Source organism: Rhincodon typus, chromosome 7, assembly GCF_021869965.1.
Source record: "Rhincodon typus isolate 14 chromosome 7, sRhiTyp1.1, whole genome shotgun sequence".
Taxonomy (NCBI): domain Eukaryota; kingdom Metazoa; phylum Chordata; class Chondrichthyes; order Orectolobiformes; family Rhincodontidae; genus Rhincodon; species Rhincodon typus.
Window position 1 is genome coordinate 47,440,931 of NC_063338.1, and position 20,722 is coordinate 47,461,652.

The following is a 20,722-nucleotide window of genomic DNA, read 5'->3' on the forward strand; positions in this document are numbered from 1 at the left end:
CTGCCAGATCTGCTGAGCTTTTCCAGCAACTTTGTTTTTGTTCCTGATTTACAGCATCCGCAGTTCTTTTGGTTTTTATTTAAACATTAATAGGAGTTGTTTATGCCACCAAACAGTATTTGTAGTGTGGGGCAAGGTATTAACCAGGAGATTAAAGAATAAAGTATCATGGATAATGCAGTGATAATGGGTGACTTCAATCTGCATATAAACTGGGTAAGCCTAGTGAGCATTAATGCTGTGGATAATGAGTTTCTGAGTGAGTTAGAGATGATTTTCTCTGGCAGGATGTTGAGGAACTGACTAGAGAACAGGGTATTTTAGATCTAGTATTATGGAATGAGAAAAGGCTAATTAATAACCTTGTGGTAAAGGAATGTTTGGGGATGGTAACCAAAATGTTGAATTTTACATAATATGTGAAAGTGAGGTAGTTCAATCGGAAGTTGGTGTTATGCTTTAGTCATGTTGCAACAATAGTCAGGATTTTACAAAGCCCTGGGAGATTGGATGAGAGATGTATGGGTGAGTAAATTCTTAGCAAGCCAGGTCAGGGTGGTTTCCCAGTGTGGCCCCGCTGCTGGAGCATTCCACCGATGGAAGGACCATTTGGGCAGAGCACTTGTGGGGTCAGACTTTGCAGAGGGTTGTGCCTAATGCAGAAAAACGATCTGATGCAGGCAGCCCCTTTTTCTTTGAGGTCACACAGTTGGCCTCATAAGGGCCACAAATGGAGTTAAAGCAGGTGGGCTGTGCAGTTCTCATTGCACTATAAAGTTGCAGAAGGGTCAGGACTGGACAGGAGAATAGAGGATACTGGCTAAGTATTGGTAGAGAAAGTCGTAATGGATCAAGTGCAAATGATGTGCATGCTATGCTGGAAAGGCTGGCTGTGCTGGGATAGATAAGGCCTGATCTCGATGGATTCTAATCCACATTAAGAAAGTAATTAGGGATAGCAATAATGGAAGAGCTTAATCTTCACATTTTTCCAAGATATGGCAGAGCTGCCAAAGGATCAAACAGTGGTAAATGTGACACGCTTGTTCAAAAATAATGTAAGGACGTTCCTCATGACTGTGGGCCAGTCAGCTTAACATTTTCAGAAACAATAATCAGAGATTGACTTCAACACCAGGATTTGTTCAAAGAGAACAAACAGAATTTGTTCAAACAAAAAAATGTTCTGTCCAGAGAGGGTACTGTTTGTTTCATCCGTTTTTTTCAATATAAGCTCTAAGCTTTATTGTCATGTGTCCTCAAGTACAGGAGGAGTACAATGGAAAGTGTACAGTGTCACCACACACGCTGCCACTGAAGACTGGGCCCAGTATGTGGAAAGAATGCATTGTTTTTTTCTGGGTAAATGGCATTGGGGCAGATGAAAAGCAACAAATAATTCTCCTGACAGCTTGTCGACCCATAGCTTTTTCAATTATTAGGAACCTAATGATTCTGGAGGCACCAGATACTAAAACCTTTCAAGACTTGATGGATTTAGTTCGGGGATATTACGACCCCAGGCCTCCTCTAATTCTGAGACACTATCAGTTTTACTTGGCAGTTCAAAGCAAGAGGAATCTGTATCAGGATTTTTGACAAGGTTAAAAGGACTGACAGAGGTGTGCAACTTTGGTTTAACCTTAAATGAGATGCTGAGTGACCATTTGGAATCTGGGATTAATGATTTAACCATGCAAAAGCACCTACTAACTGAAGCCCAACTGAACTTTATTAGAAAACATGGCAAATGGAGCTTATGAGTTACAGATATGGTGATGGAAGTGGACACTGTCGCCAGCCAATTGAGCTTGGGGAACACCAGTTGAGTGATGGCAATTGCAAAGCCTCACTCAGGACATATCCTGAACAGAGGGACTCTAGGTCAGCCCACAGCAAAACCCCAATACAAAGCCAAGGCTCGGTCAAACGGTTAACATTTTCGTCAGGATCTGGTCTGGCAAGCCATTGTAGTTGCTGCCTGTATGCTGACTTATGACAGGAAGAGAGTCACACTTGGCCTGAATTGAGTAAGAAAACTCATAGACTAGTATTCAGGAGAGTGCACACCCTGGAAAGTCCACCTACATGTGATTTGGAACAGTTAAATTGCTTAGCAACATCAAAATCAGAACCAATCCAAATAAACATCTGGTTAAATGGTCACCCGGTTCAAATGGAGGTTGATCCCTGTGCGGCTGTACCAGTGAGTGCAGACGTAGTCTTTAACAAAATTCGCTCTGGTCTCCAACCCTTAAGTTTGCGTAAGACCTCGGCTAGGCTGAGAATCTATACCGGAGAACCTTTACATATTAAGGGCACAACTTTGATTTTGGTCTCAAATGAGAAGTAGCTGGTTCAGTTATTTCTGATTGTAGTAAATGGCTCAGGCCCAAGCCTGATGGGGTGAAACTGGTTGAAAAAGATTCACCTTGATTGGGTCATCATTTTTCGATTAGAAAATGCCTGCCTGAGTGAAGTCTAATTAAATACCCGGTTGTTTTTCAGGAAGGTCTAGGGACTATCAAAGGAGCCAAGGCCAACTTGCATGTTGACCAGGAAGCAATTCCACGATTCAGCAAGGCCTGCCCAGTGCCATTTGCCTTATGTGCAAAAGTAGAGGCAGTAATCACGAGGCTGGAAAGCAAACGAATCATCAAACCTGTACAGTTCGTGAAACGGGCAGCACTATTCATATCAACTGTCAAGCCCAACGTGTCAGTTCGCCTTTGTGTGGATTTCAAACAAACGGTAAACTGCTTCTCACAGCTGGATAAATACCCAATCCCTCGCAAAGAGGACTTATACACAAAGCTGTTGGGTGGGGCTGTCTTTCACTAAGCTGGACATGAACCATGTGTCCCTGCAATTGCAGTTAGATGAGGATTCCTGGAAGTATGCTACAATTAATACATGTAGGAGTTTGTTCCAATACACGAGACTGCCATTTGAGGTATCATCAGCCTGTGCCATTTCTCAACAGATGATGGAGAACGTTTTACAAGGTCTATCCCAGGTTGCTATTTATCTGGAAGGCATGCTAATAACAGGGAACATAAATAAAGAGCACTTAGAGAACTTGGACATAGGCCTTAGATGTTTCTCCCAGTCAGGCATATGCCTTAGAAGGGACAAATGTGCTTTCCATGCACCCCAAATGACCTACTTGGGCTACACCCCTTGGAAGATAAAGTGAGGGCGATCATAGATGCCCACGTTCCAACGTCAGTACTGGAGCCTAGATCTTTCCTTGGATTGGTGAATTATTACGGAAAGTTCATACATAACCTGGCCTCCATCCTTATAGCTGCTATTGAAAAAGGGTAATCTTGGAAATGTTCTCATAGCCATTACATAGCCTTTAGGGAAGTGATGAAGTAGCTATTATCATCTAAGGGGTTGGCACTCTATGGTCCAAGTGAGATCTGGTGCTGACGTGATGTCTCCCTATATGGTATTGGGGTAGTGTTGGCTCATAGATGGCCCAATGGAGAGGAACACCCAAAAGTGTGTGCTTCCTGGACGTGGCTTGATGCGGAGCACTAATATGCTCAGATGGAGAAGGAAGGTTTGGCAGTCCTGTTTGGTGTAAGAAAGATTTACCAATACCTTTATGGACATAAATTTGTAAAGCAACAGACCACAAACCCCTACCAGGGCTACTCAAACAGTAGACTGTGCCTCCCATAGCTTCAGGTGGAATTCAACAGTGGGCCGTCATTCTAAGTGTGTACAATTCCAAGTTGGAGGCCAAGTAGCAAATGCAGATATCTTGTGTCGCCTCCCACTGGCAGATACAACATTGGTAGTGCTGTTACTTGAAGAGCCCATTCTGGTTTTAAACTTTCTGGACACCCTGCCAGTCACCGCTGACAATATCAGACAGCGGACATGTAAAGATCCGGTCCTGGAAAAACCAAAATGTTGGTGATGGGGGAAACAAAAGGACCTTCACAACCAAAGTTGAAACCTTTCTGGACCTGGCGAGACCGGATCACTCTAGTGCAAAGGTCGCTGCCAGATACTGGCTGAACGCCACCAGGTCATCCAGGACTGTCCAAAATGAAGATATCAGCAAGAAGTTATGTCTGGTGGCCAGGATTGGATGCAGAAATAGCTGTGTTGGTGGGGCAGTGCCCAGAGTGCCAACAGGACAAAACTTACCACCAGTGGCTTCCTGACATTGTTGGAAATGGCTAGTAAACCCTGGACTTTGTTACACTTTGACTATACAGGTCCTTTCATGGCCTCAATGTTCTTAGTCATTGTGGACCGCCACTCAAAGTGGTTGGACGTGCATAGAGTTCATTCATCAAATACAGGGACGACAATACAAAAGCTGCAGGCATCTTTTGCAATACACGGGCTCCCAGAAGTGTTGATCATGGACAACAGGCCATCATTTACCAGCAGGGATTTCCAATATTTCCTAAAGTTGAATGACATTCGGTATATAAGGACAGCTCCGTACCATCCATCATCCAGTGGTCTGGCAGCAAGAGCAGTCCAAACTTTGAAGGCAGGCTTAAAGAAACAGCCTACAGCTTCAGCCACCCCTCTTGCAACTACAGGGATAGCTCCAGCAGAGTTGCTAATAGGGACAAGACTCAGCAGCAGGCTTAATCTGATCTTCCTGAACATGGGGGGAGGGTGAAACAGCATCAGAAATGCCAACACAGTACACAAGACTCCTCTAAGTGAGGGAGGCAGTTTAGTTCAGGGGATGAAGTTTGGTGCTGAAACCGTGGGCATGTCCCTGGATGGGTAAGAGGCATGGTTGATGCGAGGTCAGGTCCTGTGATGTACAAAGTTTGGGTAGGAGAAGCGGTCTTGAACAAGCGTGTGGACCACATGAAAGCTACAAACTCACAAATGCTGCAGGAGCAAAGTATATCTGGACCCTCGGAACAGCTGGAAAGGCTGTTGGAACCTGTACGATTTCCCCTTCCACCTAGTGTCAAATAAACCTCAGAGACTAAGATGGACATGGCGGATGTCACAACCTCAACAACTTTACCACCTGAAGAAGACGATGAATTTCTTCTGTGATGCTCCAGACACAAGAGGCTGGATACGGTCCGGTTCATGCCATCCATATCAAGGACTGAGTCAGGGGAACTGGATCTGGTGTGAAAATGACCCAGGACAGCCTACAAGAAAAAGAAAAGGCCTACATCCCCAGATTAGAAGGGGAGGGATGTAGTGATTGGAACAAGGTCAGCCAGGTGACCTCAGGCTATCAGGGAGTCCTAAATGACAGATATAAGCAGGAGTGTCAGAGGTTCTGTTCACTCTGAGAGCTGGCTCTGAGGGAACTGATCATTGTCACGTACTATGCAAGTACTATGCACATGTAAATAAAGGTTACCTTGGTGACGGGATACAGGCCGCTGTGGAGATATTTCACTTTACATGGTCTGGTTTCTTCTTCAAACAAAGCATCTGGGTAACTCTCCACCTCCCTGATATACTGCAGTGTTTGAAGCTGAGACTCCAGTTAATCAATTCTGAGCCAGAGTTGCTTAAACACTTGCTACAGCATCCACCCGCTTCTGCACCATGCAGGTACAACATATTATCTGGCCTTGCAACTCTGATTTTTAAATTAGTTTTTAATTTGCATTTTTAAATGTTCTACTGGCCTTAGATTTTAATCTGTAAAATATTTCTCCAATTTACCTAACTTAATTGAGTTTTTTGAAGTAGTGACAAAGAGGAATTTTGAAGGCAGAGGAGTGGACGTTGTCTATGTGGACTTCAGTAAGGCTTTCAACAAGGTTCCACATGGTAGACTTTTTAGCAAGATTAGATCACACAGAATGCAAGAGAACTAGCCATTTGGATGCAAAATTGTCTCGACGTTAGGAGATAGAGGGTGGTGATGGAGGATTGCTTTTCGGACTAGAGGCCCGTGACTAGCGGTACTGCTTTTTGTCGTTTATATAAATGATTTGCATGTGAATATAGGAGGCATGGTTAGTAAGTTTGCAGATGACACCAAAATTGGTGGTATAGTGGACAGCGAAGAAGGTTACCTCAGCATAGGATGGGACCGTGATCAGATGTGCTAATGGGCCAAGGACTGGCAGATGGAGTTTAATCTAGATAAATGTGAGGTGCTACATCTTGGTAGGGCAAATCAGAGCAGGACTTAAACTCTTGAAAGGGTTCAGAAAAGATTTACAAGGATATTGCCAGGGTTGGAAGGTTTGAGCTTTAGGGAGAGGCTGAATAAGCTGGGGCTGTTTACCCTGGAGTAGAGGAGGCTGAGGGGTGACCTTATAGAGGTTTATAAAATCATGAGGGGCATGGATATGGTCAATAGTCAAGGTTTTTTTCCTCAGGATAGGGGAATCCAAAACTAGAGGGCATGGGTTTAAGCTGAGGAGGGAAAGATTTAAAAGGGACCTAAGGGGCAGCTTCTTCACGCAGAGGGTGGTGCATGTATGAAATGAACTGCCAAAGGTAGTGGTGGAGACTGGTACAATTACAACATTTAAAAGGCATCTGGATGAGTATGTGAATAGGAAGGGTTTAGAGGGATATGGGCCAAAAGCTGGAAAATGGGACTAGATTAATGTAGGATATCTGGTTGGCATGGACAAGTTGGACTGAAGGGTCTGTTTCCATGCTGTACAACCCTATGACTCTAAATTAGCAGTTATTTACCAACCAATGAACTTACAGCTTTTCCTGCAATGTCACTCTTTTTTCACTGTTTCTGATCCCTGATTTTCCTCCTCCACTGGCTTCCCTCTCTAACTGGGCTCAAGCCTCGACCTCGATTTTTATTTCCTGCTCAGTCTCAGTCTCTTCCCCCACTGGCTCCTCTTTCTTCTTATGCCCCAAATTCCCTAAGACCTTCCTTTGATGTCAAAAAGCAGAACTACTCAGCAATGAGAAAAAAGGAGGAACTGATCTTTTTTTCATCTAATTCCCTGTTTCACCAAACTCGAGTTACACTTCACTGCAACAAAGCAGCACTCCAGTGAAGACAAGGCAGCACTGAACAAGGTGTAGAGCTGGATGAACAAAGCAGGCCAAGCAGCGTCATAGGAGCAGGAAGGCTGACGTTTTGGGCCTAGACCCTTCATCAGAAAAAGGTCTCTGTTTACAGCTCCTCATTCTAAGGCTTCTGAAACTGGATTAAACCGGTTGTCACCATCACTGACTCACAGAAACATAGCAAAGAGGTGTAGGAGTAGTCCGTTTTGCCTTTTGAACCTGCTCAGCCAAACACTATGATCATGGTTGATCATTCAATTTTGTTCCCTCTTCTTCCTTCCCTTGCCCTTTCATCCCTTTAGTCTTAACCACTATGTCACACTCCTTGTAAACATTCGATATATTGGCCTCAATCGCTTTCTGTGCAGCAAATTTCGCAGGTGAACCTTTCTATGAATGAAGAAATTTCTCCTCATCTCAGTCTTAAATGGCCTACCACATATCCTAATACTGTGACCATTAGTTCTGGACTAGCTGTATATTCTAGATTTATTAATTAAATTTAGATTCAGCCAGCTGGTGTGACTCAATTTGAATGTATGGCTCCAGAGCATTTGCCTCCGCCTGTGGATAATTAGTCCAGTAACATTACCACTATGCCACGATCTCCTTCAAAGAGAAGTCAAAGAGGTAAAGTATGAGAAGATTCAGAATAAATAAAGACAAGGATTTTGGTTTTTTGACCTGGGGGACGGGCAGCTTGTCACACTCTGGTCAATACACTTACATACAATTCTTTGGTATATTATTTTGATGGCCATTAATCTCTTTATCTTAAACAAGTTTATGCTACAATAAAATATAATGTTAAGTGCTGTTATGCAAATTTAGTGCACAAAGGAATTTTGTGAGGACATATTATTCCACTCCTGGAGCACCATCAACTGCAACAATCTTGATCGTTACCTGATGTTTCAAATATACCAAAATAGCAGTTTTGTAGGTGTATTTTGTATGAAGTTGCAATTTTGGTTGCATGAATTTGTTAACAGTAAAGTAGTTATAAAAGTTACATAAGAGATGTGGGAACATGCATTCATTGGAAATGCTGAAGATTACACAAGCCTTTCTATCAGCCTAAACCTAATTTGTTCACCTGTTTCCAGCCAACAAAGAATCAAACAATACCTGATACAATGAACATGAGCTGCTAATTGATTGCTAAGTCAAGATCATTTACAGTCTTGCTGAGCAAACGTTACAGTTAACTACATGTTGCTTTAGCTGTGTTTTTTAAATATGCATGAATATGTTTTCTTTTTCAAATGCAAATTTTACAATAACTCAGGAACGTTCTTCCGTGAAATGTGATCAAAGAAAGCTTAATTATCAAAAGTACTGAATTTCTAAAAATGAAGCTAGGACATAAGCCTGATTAGCTAAAATTGGCCTCAGTAACCCAGGAACAATTGGGTGAAGCTCATGAACTTGATTGCAATCTGGACATCTGTTTGAAAGTAAGCACATGACGATAGTGGCGGGTTCAGGTCAACTGTGTTACCTGCATGTTAGAAGTGTTTGCAACCACTGTAAGCATTTACTTGATGATCAGCTGCTTAGCCACTGGGGATCTGCCACCTTTGCAAGCATACAGTAGAGAGGGAAGAGGAGAGAGAAAATTAAAGCAATATTTAATTGATAGCTATCAAAATAAATTGCAAAACTGGAAAATTTAAAATAATGCCTTTTAATTTTTTGAAAATTGAGTTTGGTTTATAATTATTTCACATCTTTTCTGTTTTGCAGGTGAAAAACAAAATCTAAATTCTTTTGAAGCTAAAGGAACAAAAGTAGTGGCAAACTCTGCAACCACTATTGAACCATACAATTTAGCTACCACCAGTACTAAAAACAGAATTGCAGAAGACTCTGATGAAGACAATGATGCAAACCAAGATGAAGAGAATGATGATAATGATGTTGTTAATGAAGACAGCAAAAACGAAGAAAGAAAGGCACCGTTAGAGTTGATGGGAGAGGTAAAATCAAAGCTTTTAAACAAGTTATTATATAACATGGTGTATAACCTGATGAATAAACAACAATGATGTAGAGCTATTGGAGAAGTAGAGCACTAATAGTCAAACTTATGAGTGGGGAACAATGTAGTTTTAAGTATTTAAAACAATCAGGAAGCACTGCAGGGAGGCTGTTGTCTTTCCTATGTAGGTGGATAGAGAAATAAAGAAGTTAAGGTCATGCCAGACAGTGTCTGGTGCACAATGTTATTTGGTTAGCAGACCGAATTTTGCTATCAACTGATGAGAGAGAGCCTGTAGGATTTTATGAGCATTTCAGGCCCTGGTCCTGATGCTAGCACTCCTACTTAATATTTTTCCTGCATCAACATCCAACTGCATGAATCACATAACTCCTATGATTATTGATAACCATTCCTTGGGAAAGGCAGTTTTGCAGTACCAGTAGTTTATGCATGCAGTGCTATGACGGAATAACCTTTCTGATGTGAAGATACTGTAACATGAAAGGTTTCAGATACCCTCTTTGAATTCCAACAAACCATTAATGACTTACTTTGTCTGACTGGTAAGGCTAATGTCTGTGTTTCAAACATAATCATAGCTTCCTTTTGGTATTAGATGATTTAGCGAAATTGCTTCTTTTAACTAAAACTCCTTTGCAACTGATGAAACACAGCACAATATATAATTTATTACATTTTATCTTTACAGCCAAAAAAAGCAAAGTATCCGAAGTCAATTGAAATGTCGTTCATTTCAAATATCACCAGCGTCCCAGCATATTAATATTGATAATCACTGTCAGTATTTGGGGAAACCTAGATTGCTCTTACTACAGTAGCATCATTCATTTGACAGGAGATAACACTTGCTGTATGTGATCACAAAGGTTTGACAGACAACATTGTCTATTATAATTGAATTCCAACAAAAAAAAATCTGTTACACATGTTTCAGGCTCTACCTGTAATGAACTATGAGATGGTAGGTTAGCTGAGACCAAGACACATCATGTAGGTTATACCGAGCACAGCTCAACATAATGTCCCTCTCTGATATGATGCAAAAGGACTTCAATGCATGGCGTCACTCAACAGCTGATTAAATTGTTAGATTTTGGAGATTCGGGACCACAGTTAACCAATATGGGCAGTTGATCATTCATAAGGAATTTTCATAAGGAAGTTTGTTAATTTTGTTAAGAAGTAGTAGTTTAGATATGATAAATAAGTTAACTCTACTAAACAGTAACCTTTGACAACTAAGGATGGTTCAGTATTCGGCAGCAGAAGTACTGCCAGATGTAGAGTGCAGAGAATATATGTAAGATATCTTGTATAATACGGAAACAATTTGCCTTTGTTCAGTTGACTATTAAGTTCTGAAAGTTGTATTTATGACAATCACATGGAGGCTGGATCATTAAATGTATTCAAGGCTAAGATGGACGGACTTTTAACCAGTAAGGGAATCAAGGGTTATGGGATGAAAGCAGGAAAATAGCGTTGAGTATCAGCCATGATACCATTGAAAAGTGGAGGAGACTCAATGAATTGAATCACCTACCTCGGCTCCTATGTCTTAGGGTCTTATGTTTGCTTCTTGCTTAGATTATTATTTCTTTTGAAAGAGAATTATTCATGACAGAACAGGTTGTTTGAAGTAACTAGTGCCACTTTATTAATTTGAGTATTATTGACAATTTATCAAAGTTTAAATAATTAAGAATTTAAAAATTATCCTGATGAGAACAGGTCATGAGTATATGTGGTGCTGAGTGAGGTTTACAAGCAATGCAGAAGATTCTTGTCAACATCACAAGAAAGACTGGTATATCCCACAGCAAAATTAATATAGAAGGACTGTACACTTCTTCAAACTGGACAACAGATTTCTTGGCATAACATTATATGTGTCTACCTGCGTTCAGAGACCTGAGGATTCCTCTGCCTATGGAGATACCCCACTTCTTTGCTGGGTTGGGAGTCTTCTGTATTTATTAAATCACTGTATTAATACAATGATCATTGCAGCATTAAAAAGCCATGAGTTAGTCAATGCAAATATTGATTTTAGAATCTTCTATTTCTTCCATTTGTTCTTGCATTCAGATACTGGATATCAGATGGTAATGTATAACACAGACAGTATGGTTGCATCTCTGAGTGATGTTAATTGACAGGAATATTTCATGCTGCTTGGAGCAACACAAACAATCACACGCAATGCACAGCCAACCCCATATGTGTCATTGAATTTTTAGGCCACTATCTGTCGTTGTTTGATTAAGTGTCAGTATAAGTTTAAAATGGGAAATCATTGAACTGTACTGTTAGAAAATTGGATAGATTTTTTAAAAATTACTTGCTGCTCAATATGTTGGTTAGAGGATCTAATGATTTTGATGATGCTAAAGGCATGATTATGCCTGGCCGAATGCTAAGTCTATACTAGTTTTCATAATCAGTTTTATGGTGCCAACTACCAATTGCTTTGTCCCACGTTCTAATCCTGAATCTGGCCCGGATTTGTCTGCAACCCTGTGCTCATCATGGATTACTTTTTGACTTGTATGCTTATTCTAGACAATGCTCCAGTTTATGAAATAACTGTAGACTATTCTCCATTCACCATGATGACAGTAGATTATTAATTTCGGTTTGCTAATGCTGGACTAATCTGACTTGTCTACTGTTTTTGTATTACTCTTTGATATTAAATTTGATCGAGGACTATTGTCTAATTTCTATACAGACCTTGATCTCTCTGCCTTTAAAATCAATTCTGAATTTCTCCACGTTCTTGCTGCCAGCCTTTTGCTTTTATTTTCCATAAACTATGACTTCCTTTCCTATTTCCCAGTTTTTGCCAGGCTTCCCTTTCATATCCTGGATCCACTTGCCTGTTTGTAGGGCAGCCCTTACCATTTCTGTTTGTCAAGCTGCTCAATTCTAAATTGGAGGTTGCCTTTTCTGAAGTAGGGTCCCGACCCAAAACATCAACTTTCCTGCTCCTCTGATGCTGCGTGGCCTGCTGTGCTTCTTCAGCTCCATACTGTGTTATCTCTAACTCCAGCATCGGCAGTTCTTACTATGTCTTATTCCCACCCAGAGCTGTTTTTCTTCCCCGGCGGTTTAATAGCTGACCCCCATTTGAGGTTAGGTAAATCCACCTGCTTTTTATTTTTTGTGCGTTTAATGTCTTTATGCTCCCTTATTATTACCTTCTGATCACACCATACCATGGTTCAATTTCAAAAAGTCAGTTGGTGAAGAATAGAACTGTTACCAGACATTGCACATCTTTATGTTTGCTTACAGCTTTGCATTATAAAGCACACTTCCTAATCCAACAACTACAGTTTTAATTACTTCAGCATGTTATGACATATCTGCATGGTATGTGGTACTTTAACCTGGACCTTCTGACCCAGAGATAGGGACACAACCACTGCACCATTACAGCCCACAGTTTTAGTCTGTGTCTACCTACGTAGGACTCAAGTGAATGCCCAGTTAATTCCCACCACCTGCAAAAAAAATTAAGCAAATTTAATATCAATTAACCACCAAGACCTGTGACTCAACACTTGACTCAACCCTCTTTACTTTCCTTTCAACAGCCTTTCTTCAAAGTATCAAAGCACATGTACTGAATATTAAAGTATTGGAATGTTTAGAAGCACATGATTGTACTGTACAAATGTGAAATGGACCATTTAAATATCTGAAGTTACCATATATTTAAATCCCAAATCTAGACTTTAGTTGCATTACTGCTATATTTTCAGTGAGAGCAGGCTGACATTGTGACTGAAATTGCACAACGTCATTACTGCTGTTACACTGCCTCAGATTACCCACTTCAGTTTACAAGCAATTCCTATAGAAATGTTGGTGCTCTCTTCTTAAACTTGGGTTTTAACTAAATAGTCCTGGGCAGGGTTCAGTTGCATGGAAAATTAGAAAAACAGAATTAAAGGAGAAGGTGGGAGTGCAGATTATGATGAGTCTGATTGTTGCCAGAAAAGAAAAGGAAGGGACAGAATATGTCAGCATCTTATCATACCAAGGAATTGTACAGGAGTAGGGAAATTTGATAATAGAACAAATTTAAAGGTTTTGTATCTGAATTTGGAATAAAATTAATAGAAACCATGGTATAATTGTTGGCGATTACTGAGATGTGCAGTAAACGAAGAGGTCAGTGCTGTAGTGAGAAATGATAACAACATTGTAGATCAAGACGTAGTCAGTCTTGGCATAAATAAGAAATAGCAAGGGAAAGAGTTCCTGGTAGGAACAATATATAGGTCCCCAAACAGTAGTCCTGCAGGGGGCACAGTATAAACCAGGAAATATTGGGGGCTTGTAAGAAAGGTACAACAAAAATCATGGGTGATTTCAATGAGCATATAATCTGGATTTATCAAATTGGCAAGGGTAGCTTCAAGGGGAAGTCCATTAAATGTTTGAAGATTGTTTCTTTGATGAGAACCAACCAGGGAACAGGCTGTTTCTGGATTTGGTATTGTGTAATGAGATGGGATCAATTAATAATCTTATAATAAAGGATCCTCCAGGGAAGAGTGATCATATCATGCTAGAATCTCAAATTCAGTTGGAGGGCAGGAACCTGGAGTCCTACAGTAGCCTTCTGGAATTAAATAAGGTCAGAAATCACATGACATCAGGTTATAGTCCAACAGATTTATTTGAAAACACAAGCTTTTCGGAGCCTCAGTCCTTCTTCAGTGTTAGTGAGAGAGGTAGTATCAGACACAGAATTTGTAAGTAAAAGATCAAAGTTTCACAGCACTGATGAGGATATATTAAACAAACCTAAGGTGCTGTTAAATCTTTAATCAGTTAGAAGGTTTTAATTGATTAATATGTAAATGTAAATCCCCGAATACCTTACAAGTCACGGTCCTGAGAGAACTAAAGGTTTTATCAATGTAAGGAAGAGGTGACATTTTAGGTCAGACAATACATGTTAGGCATGAGGACTTGTTTAGAATCTGTGTTTTAGCTTGGAGTCAGACTGGTTTTAGACTGGTCCCCACCCCAACACCGGAACCTCCACATCATGGAATTAAACAAAGGTAATTGCATAAACGTGAGGACAGATCTGACTCTAGTGGTTGGGCAGGAAGACTAGAAGATAGGATAGTTGATGAGCAGTTGCAGATGTTTAAAGAGATACTCAAATGCTCTCAACTGAAATATATTACAGAAAGGGAGAAGGATTGTAAGAGGATGGCTAAACAAGGAAGCTAAAGATAAAATAAAGACAAAAACTAAGGCTTAGCACATTGCAAGGGCAAGGGGCAGACTCGGAGATTGGGAAACTTTTAAAGATCAACAAAGAGTTACTAGAAGAGCAAAGGTAAATTATGAAAGAAAACTAGTGCAAAATATAAAAACAGATAGCAAAAGCTCTTGTAAGTATATGAAAGGGAAGCAAGTAGCTAACGTAAATCTCAGTCCTTTGGAGGATGAGACTGAAGAGTTAATAATGGGGAACACCAAAATGGCAAAGTCACTAAATCAATATTGTACTTCAGTTTCAAGGTGGAGGACACTAGTACCATCCCAATTGTAACAGGTAATGCAGAGGTTGTAGAAAGAAAATGGCTGTGATCACACATAGGTCTGAACCTGTGAGGGAGGTTGCTGCAAGACTCACCTGTGTGAGGCTCTTTACAGCACACCAGTATCACACACAGATCTATGCATTATCCAGAACACGGACCTGCAGTCTCCCAAATCCCTGGTGTGCTATAAATCTCCCTCCCTCAGACAGTGCTGATGCTTCATTCAATACTTTGCACCCACAGACCAGGGAAAGATTGGGATGTTTGACCAAAGCAGACGACGATGCCAGCAGGACCAGTTATCCTATGTACACATTGTTCATCTGGCTTCCACAATCTGCAGTGGTCTCTCAGTTTAGATGTTAATCCATGATACATCCTGTACAGATATTAGGCATCATGCTGAAGCATTTACAGTTGGAGCTGGACAGAGAGTAAAGCAAACAGATGCATTTCAAAACCAATAACATTCATGCAGATATGATACTTAATGCACAATGGGCTGTTACCAAAGCCAAAAATGTCCTAAAATGATTTTCTATTCCCTTCTTTCCCATTCAGTACATCGTTATGTTGTTCTAGGCTCCACAGCTTAGCTGAAGGGAGTCTACTCAGCAGTGGAACCCATTGGCCTTGGGAGTTTGGTTGGGTGACTTGGGGTGTTTGTGTCTGGACAGATCAGACATGTTGAGGATCTTCTTGCCAGAGGACAAGTGGACCCTCTGGCTTGAGCTTCCAAGAATTGGAGAAGGACAAGCAAGGTGGAAATGAAGGGTCTGACCACTTCTGGATTGTCCAGAGAGGAGATTCTGAGGGTTCTGGGCATGGTTCCTCCTCCAACTGGGTTCCACTTGTCACTGCCCTGTCTCCTTGTGAAGAAGGGACACCTGGAATGCACGCTAAACATCTCGTTCCTCTATGGCCATGCCTTTGGTCATGAGGATCAATAGCTAAGGCAGTGAAGTGCAGGTGGGTACACATAGTCAGCGGACCCTGAATGTGCTGTACCTGGCTCCCATTGGCAGTTGCCAACATATCCATGGAGGAAGCCAGACAAGTGCATGCTTGAGGCAGCTGGGCTCCCATAGCCTAGCTGCATTTCGTCAGTCTCTGGGCTGTGAGAGACATTGCAGCCCATGTACCTGTCCACTGCTCCTATTCATCCCTCTACATTTGAATAGGGTCTCTGATAGCTGACACCACAGGGCCCTCTCCTGTCTGGGGCTGAGCAGTTGTTTGTCTCCGGCAGTCCTCTGAGTGCCAGTGGCCTGGGACAGCCAGCTACATAGCTGTCACAGTGAGGTGCTGCAAATTTGTGCTCTCAGACTTTCTAAATGTGATGTTTCCACTGAGGTGTCAGAATCTGTGCCTACGAGGTGTGCAGGGGGGCAACCTTACTAATGATTTCTTCTAGACCTGAGATCTCATCCTTGGAGATCAAGGAGGTGGCTTCTGGCAGGGCCATCCACTTTTCCACAAGAGCCTGGGGCATCCTGCTGGTCCCTGCAATAGACAGGGAAGAGAAGGCATTCGGTGTGGACTCAATGGGCTGAATGGTCTGTTTCCACACTGTAGGGATTCTATGATAGCCAATGGTTAGAAATAGTGTGCAATGACTGACAGCATGGTTGATGTAAGTTCCTGTGGAATGAAGGATGGTACTTACTTGGTTGGCAGGACATGGATGTCTCAGCATCCCAGCTGGAGCAGCTCCAGTCTTCTCTTGCGAGGGATAGGATTCTTTCCTCATTGTGGGTGAGGACCCTGATGTTGGGCACCCCTGCACTTTTCTGCCTGTTTGCGCCCTGTTTTGAGCAGTTTTCTTCTGGAATGAGAGAAAGTGAGGAATTGAGTGCGATGCAAGTCAGTGAGGGTGCAGGTTGTCAAAAGGTGGTGAGATGTCCCCAGGAAGCAGGTAAGTAGTGTGATGTTGCAGAGACAAGAGTGTGTCACTTAATTAAGAAGGATACAGAAGTAATAGCATTGTTGTCATGGGTGACTTCAACTTCCCTAATATCGACTGGAACCTCCTAAGTGCAAATAGTTTGGATGGAGCAGATTTTGTCATGTGTGTCCGGGAAGGATTTCTGACTCAATATGTATTTAGGCTGACTAGAGGGGAAGCCATATTGGATTTAGTGCTTGGCAACAAACCAGGCCAGGTGTCAGATCTCTTGCTGGGAGAGCATTTTGGTGATAGTGATCACAATTCCCTGGCTTTTATTATAGTCACGGAGAGGGATAAGAGCAGACGGTATGGGAAAGTATTTAATTGGGGGAGGGGGAATTGCAATGCTATTAGACAAGAACTGTGGAGCGTAAATTGGGAACAGATGTTCTCAGGGAAATACACAACAGAAACGTGAAGGTTGTTTAGGGAGCACTTGCTACGAGTACTGGATAGGTTTGTCCCACTGAGGCAAGGAAGGGATAGTAAGGTGAAAGAGCCTTGGATGACAAAACATGTAGAAAATCTAGTGAAGAGGAAGAAGGAAGCTTACTTAAAGTTGAGGAAGCAAGGATCGGACCGGGCTCTAGAGTGTTAAAAGGTAGCCAGGAAGGAACTGAAGAATGGACTTAGGAGAGCTAGAAGGGGGTATGAAAAAGCCTAGGCAGGTACACTTGAGGAAAACCCCAAGGCGTTCTGCACTTATGTGAGGAACAAGAGGATGGCCAGAGTGAGGGTAGGGCCGATCAGGGATAGTGGAGGGAACTTGTGCGTGGAGTCAGCGGAGGTGGGGGAGGTCCTTAATGAATACTTCGCTTCAGTATTTACTAGTGAGAGGGCCTTGTATTTTGTGAGGACAGTGTGAAACAGGCTGATATGCTTGAACAGGTTGATGTTAGGAAGGAGGATGTGCTCGAAATTTTGAAAAACATGAGGTAATAAGTTCCCTGGGCCAATTGGAATATACCCAAGGTTACTACCGGAAGCGAGGGAAGAGATTGCTGCGTCTTTGGCGATGATCTTTGCATCCTCACTGTCCACTGGAGTAGTACTAGATGACTAGAGGGTGGAAAATGTCATTCCCTTGTCCAAGAAAGGGAATAGGGACAATCCTAGGAATGACAGACCAGTCAGTCTTACTTCTGTGGTGGACAAATTATTGGAGAGGATTCTGAGAGATAGTACTTATCACTATTTGCAAAAGCACAGTTTGATTAGAAATAGTCAGCATGGCTTTGTGAGGGGTAGGTCATGCCTCACAAGCCTTATTGAATTCTTTGAGGATGTGAAAAAACACATTGATGAAGGTAGAGCAGTGGATGTGGTGTATATGGATTTTAGCAAGGCATTTGATAAGGTTCCCCATGCTAGGCTCATTCAGAAAGTAAGGAGGCATGGGATCCAGGGAAAATCCAGCCTGGAGCTCGGTGACCAGTGGTGTTCCGCAGGGATCTGTTCTGGGACCTCTGCTCTTTGTGATCTTTATTAATGACTTGGATGAGGAAGTGGAGGGGTGGGGTAGTAAGTTTGCTGATGACAGGAAGGCTGTTGGAGTTGTGGATAGTGTGGAGAGCTGTTGTAGTTTGCAACGGGACATTCACAAGATGCAGAGCTGGGCAAAGAAATGGCAAATGGAATTCAACCCAGAAAAGTATGAAGTGATTCATTTTGGAAGGTCGAATTTGAATGCACAAAACAGAGTTAATGGCAGGATTCTTGGCAGTGTGGAGGAACAGAAGGATCCTGGGGTCCACATCTGCAGATCCCTCAAAGTTACCACCCAAGTTGATAAAGTTGTTAAGAAGGCATATGGTGTGTTGGCTTTCATTGGCAGGGGGATTAAGTTTAAGAGCTGCGAGGTTATGCTGCAGCTCTATAAAAGCCTGGTTAGACCACACTTGGAATATTGTGTTCAGTTCTGATCGCCTCATTACAGGAAAGATGTGGAAGCTTTAGAGACGGTGCAGAGGAGATTTACCAGGATGCTGTCTGGACTGGAGGGCAGGTCTTATGAGGAAAGGATGAGGAAGCTAGGGCTTTCCTCATTGGAGTGAAGAAGGATGAGAGGTGACTTCATAGAGATGTACAAGATGATGAGAGGCGTAGATAGAGTGGATAGCCAGAGACTTTTTCCCAGGGTAGAAATGACTATTATGAGGGGACATAGTTTTAAGGTGATTGGAGGAAGGTATAGGGGAGATGTCAGAGGTAGGTTCTTTACATAGAGAGTGGTGGGTGTGTGGAATGTGCTGCCAGCGGTGGTAGTGGAGTCAGATACATTAGGGACATTTAAGCAACTCTTGGATAGGCACATGGATGATAGTAAAATGTACGGTATGCAGGGTAGTTTGATCTTAGAGTAGGATTATAGGTCGGCACAACATCATGGGCCGAAGGACCTGTACTGTGCTGTACTGTTCTATGTTCTTAATTTAGTGCAGCAGAGAAGTTAATCAACCTTCTTGCGGCACTGTTGTCCATCCCTCTGGTCCATGGAGGTTGCACTGATTCAGCTGCTGACCTTGGACCAGGTTTCCAGGTTCTGGTGTCAGAGTGGCGAGTTTTGGGAATGGCAGGTGGTAGAATGGGGCTAGAATTAGGTGAGAGACTTGTCAAAATGACAGGGTAAGTCATTCTTAAGCGAGTTTAGTCGGTTCTGGTGAGCGATCTCACGAAGCATTTTGGTAAGAAACCTTCAATGAAACTGACAGTCAGCCAAAAAAAATGTAAGATTTGCCTCTTTTTCTTTGTTTTTTTCTGGGAGAATGTGACTAATAAAAGAAAAATGGGCAATACTGTTGCAAACTTGGTGCAGATTTTGTTTGTCTTAAATTATAAATGCTTCACGAACTCTAAAAGGATATTAAACTCCGAGAGTGTCAAATAGTGTTTCTTCCATTGTAATTTAGCTTCCTTAAAAATACTTTAATGTTGAAAACTAATACAGTTTCTAACTATTGTGCGTTTTGTTTCCATTTGGAAGATGGAAAGTCTCAAAAGATAAGAAGATAGAATGAAAGAATGCAGATGGAGTATGAAGGGATGATGAACAGATAGATGAATAGATCAAAAGACTGATGGATAGAATGATGCACTTTCAAAATACAAATAACATGCCATATTTAGTATTTTTAGAGATCTCGCCAAAAGCTACAAAGCAATATTGCCAGACCATGAAATTCTCCATTCTGTCACACCCATTTTCTCATTTCTGACCATTCTTTTCCACAAACAGACATCAGAAATCCACCATAGAACCAAATTGTGTCTTTTACCCTTTAGTTGTTCCAATGATTCACAGCTGCAAATCTCCTGCATCCTCACAAATGCTGGGAAAATTACTGCAGTGCTTCCAAATGCCATCCACCCTAGTCCTGTCTAAACCCAGAACTATGAAATAATGCTTTCAAACACCAGGGGCTTGATATTGCTTCCAGGGTCAATAAACTGGTTTCAGCACCATTTCTGCGTCCCAATTTTACATGAGAGAAGCAGTAGTCATAGCCCTCAATTTTCAAGGAGGCAACTTGCTAACCAAAGGGAGGATGGGTTGACAGAGAGTTTGGGCCCAATTTAAATAGATAACAGCAGGCGACACTGTGGCTGTCACTTTCAGTGAATTAAAGCAGCAGAAAGACAGAGGGCTGGCACCCAGTGCTGTCTCTAATTTTGTCAACGCTGATCTAGTGTACTTCCTTGAAGCAGTAAGAGAGAAAGGAGGGAGCTCCTACTCCCAGAGGGTAGCAGGATAAAATCACCCTCCCAAATCAAACAGGTATTAATTCAGCTTGCTGAAACCATCAGCAGGTAAAGTGAAGAGGACTTGGGTCCAGTGCCAGAAAAAAAGTTCAATTTAATCGCCACTCAGGCAAGCTGAGTGTAACATCCGACCCTCATTGCAAGTTTTTGGGTATTGAACTCCCAGAAGGCACATCAGCTGATGGATCTTGATGGTGTATGCTGTTCCTGAACATGGGAGGAACTAAATATAGTCAGTATGGCAGAAAATTGTGATCACATCAGAATGCGCAGTGGAAGTTGATAGAAGTAAAGGCAACTGCAGACATTTAACCCCACCCTTAAGGATAGAAAATAGCAAGATGCTCAGCTAGGCTCAGATGTGAATTGGGAATCACAAAAAAGAAGCTTTATATGGACCAGCAATTACAGATATATTCAAACATGTCAGAG

General features: G+C 41.9%; 1 protein-coding gene across 2 annotated transcripts in view; it reads left to right on the forward strand.

Moving 5' to 3' along the window:
- erich2 (glutamate-rich 2) overlaps nucleotides 1-20,722 on the forward strand; it is a 161,305-nt gene that overhangs the window by 87,391 nt on the left and 53,192 nt on the right. For both annotated transcript variants that reach the window (XM_048599422.1, XM_048599423.1), the window contains one exon: nucleotides 8,752-8,984. In XM_048599422.1, coding sequence (XP_048455379.1) covers nucleotides 8,752-8,984 — 233 coding nt within the window. The remainder of the gene's footprint in view (nucleotides 1-8,751; nucleotides 8,985-20,722) is intronic.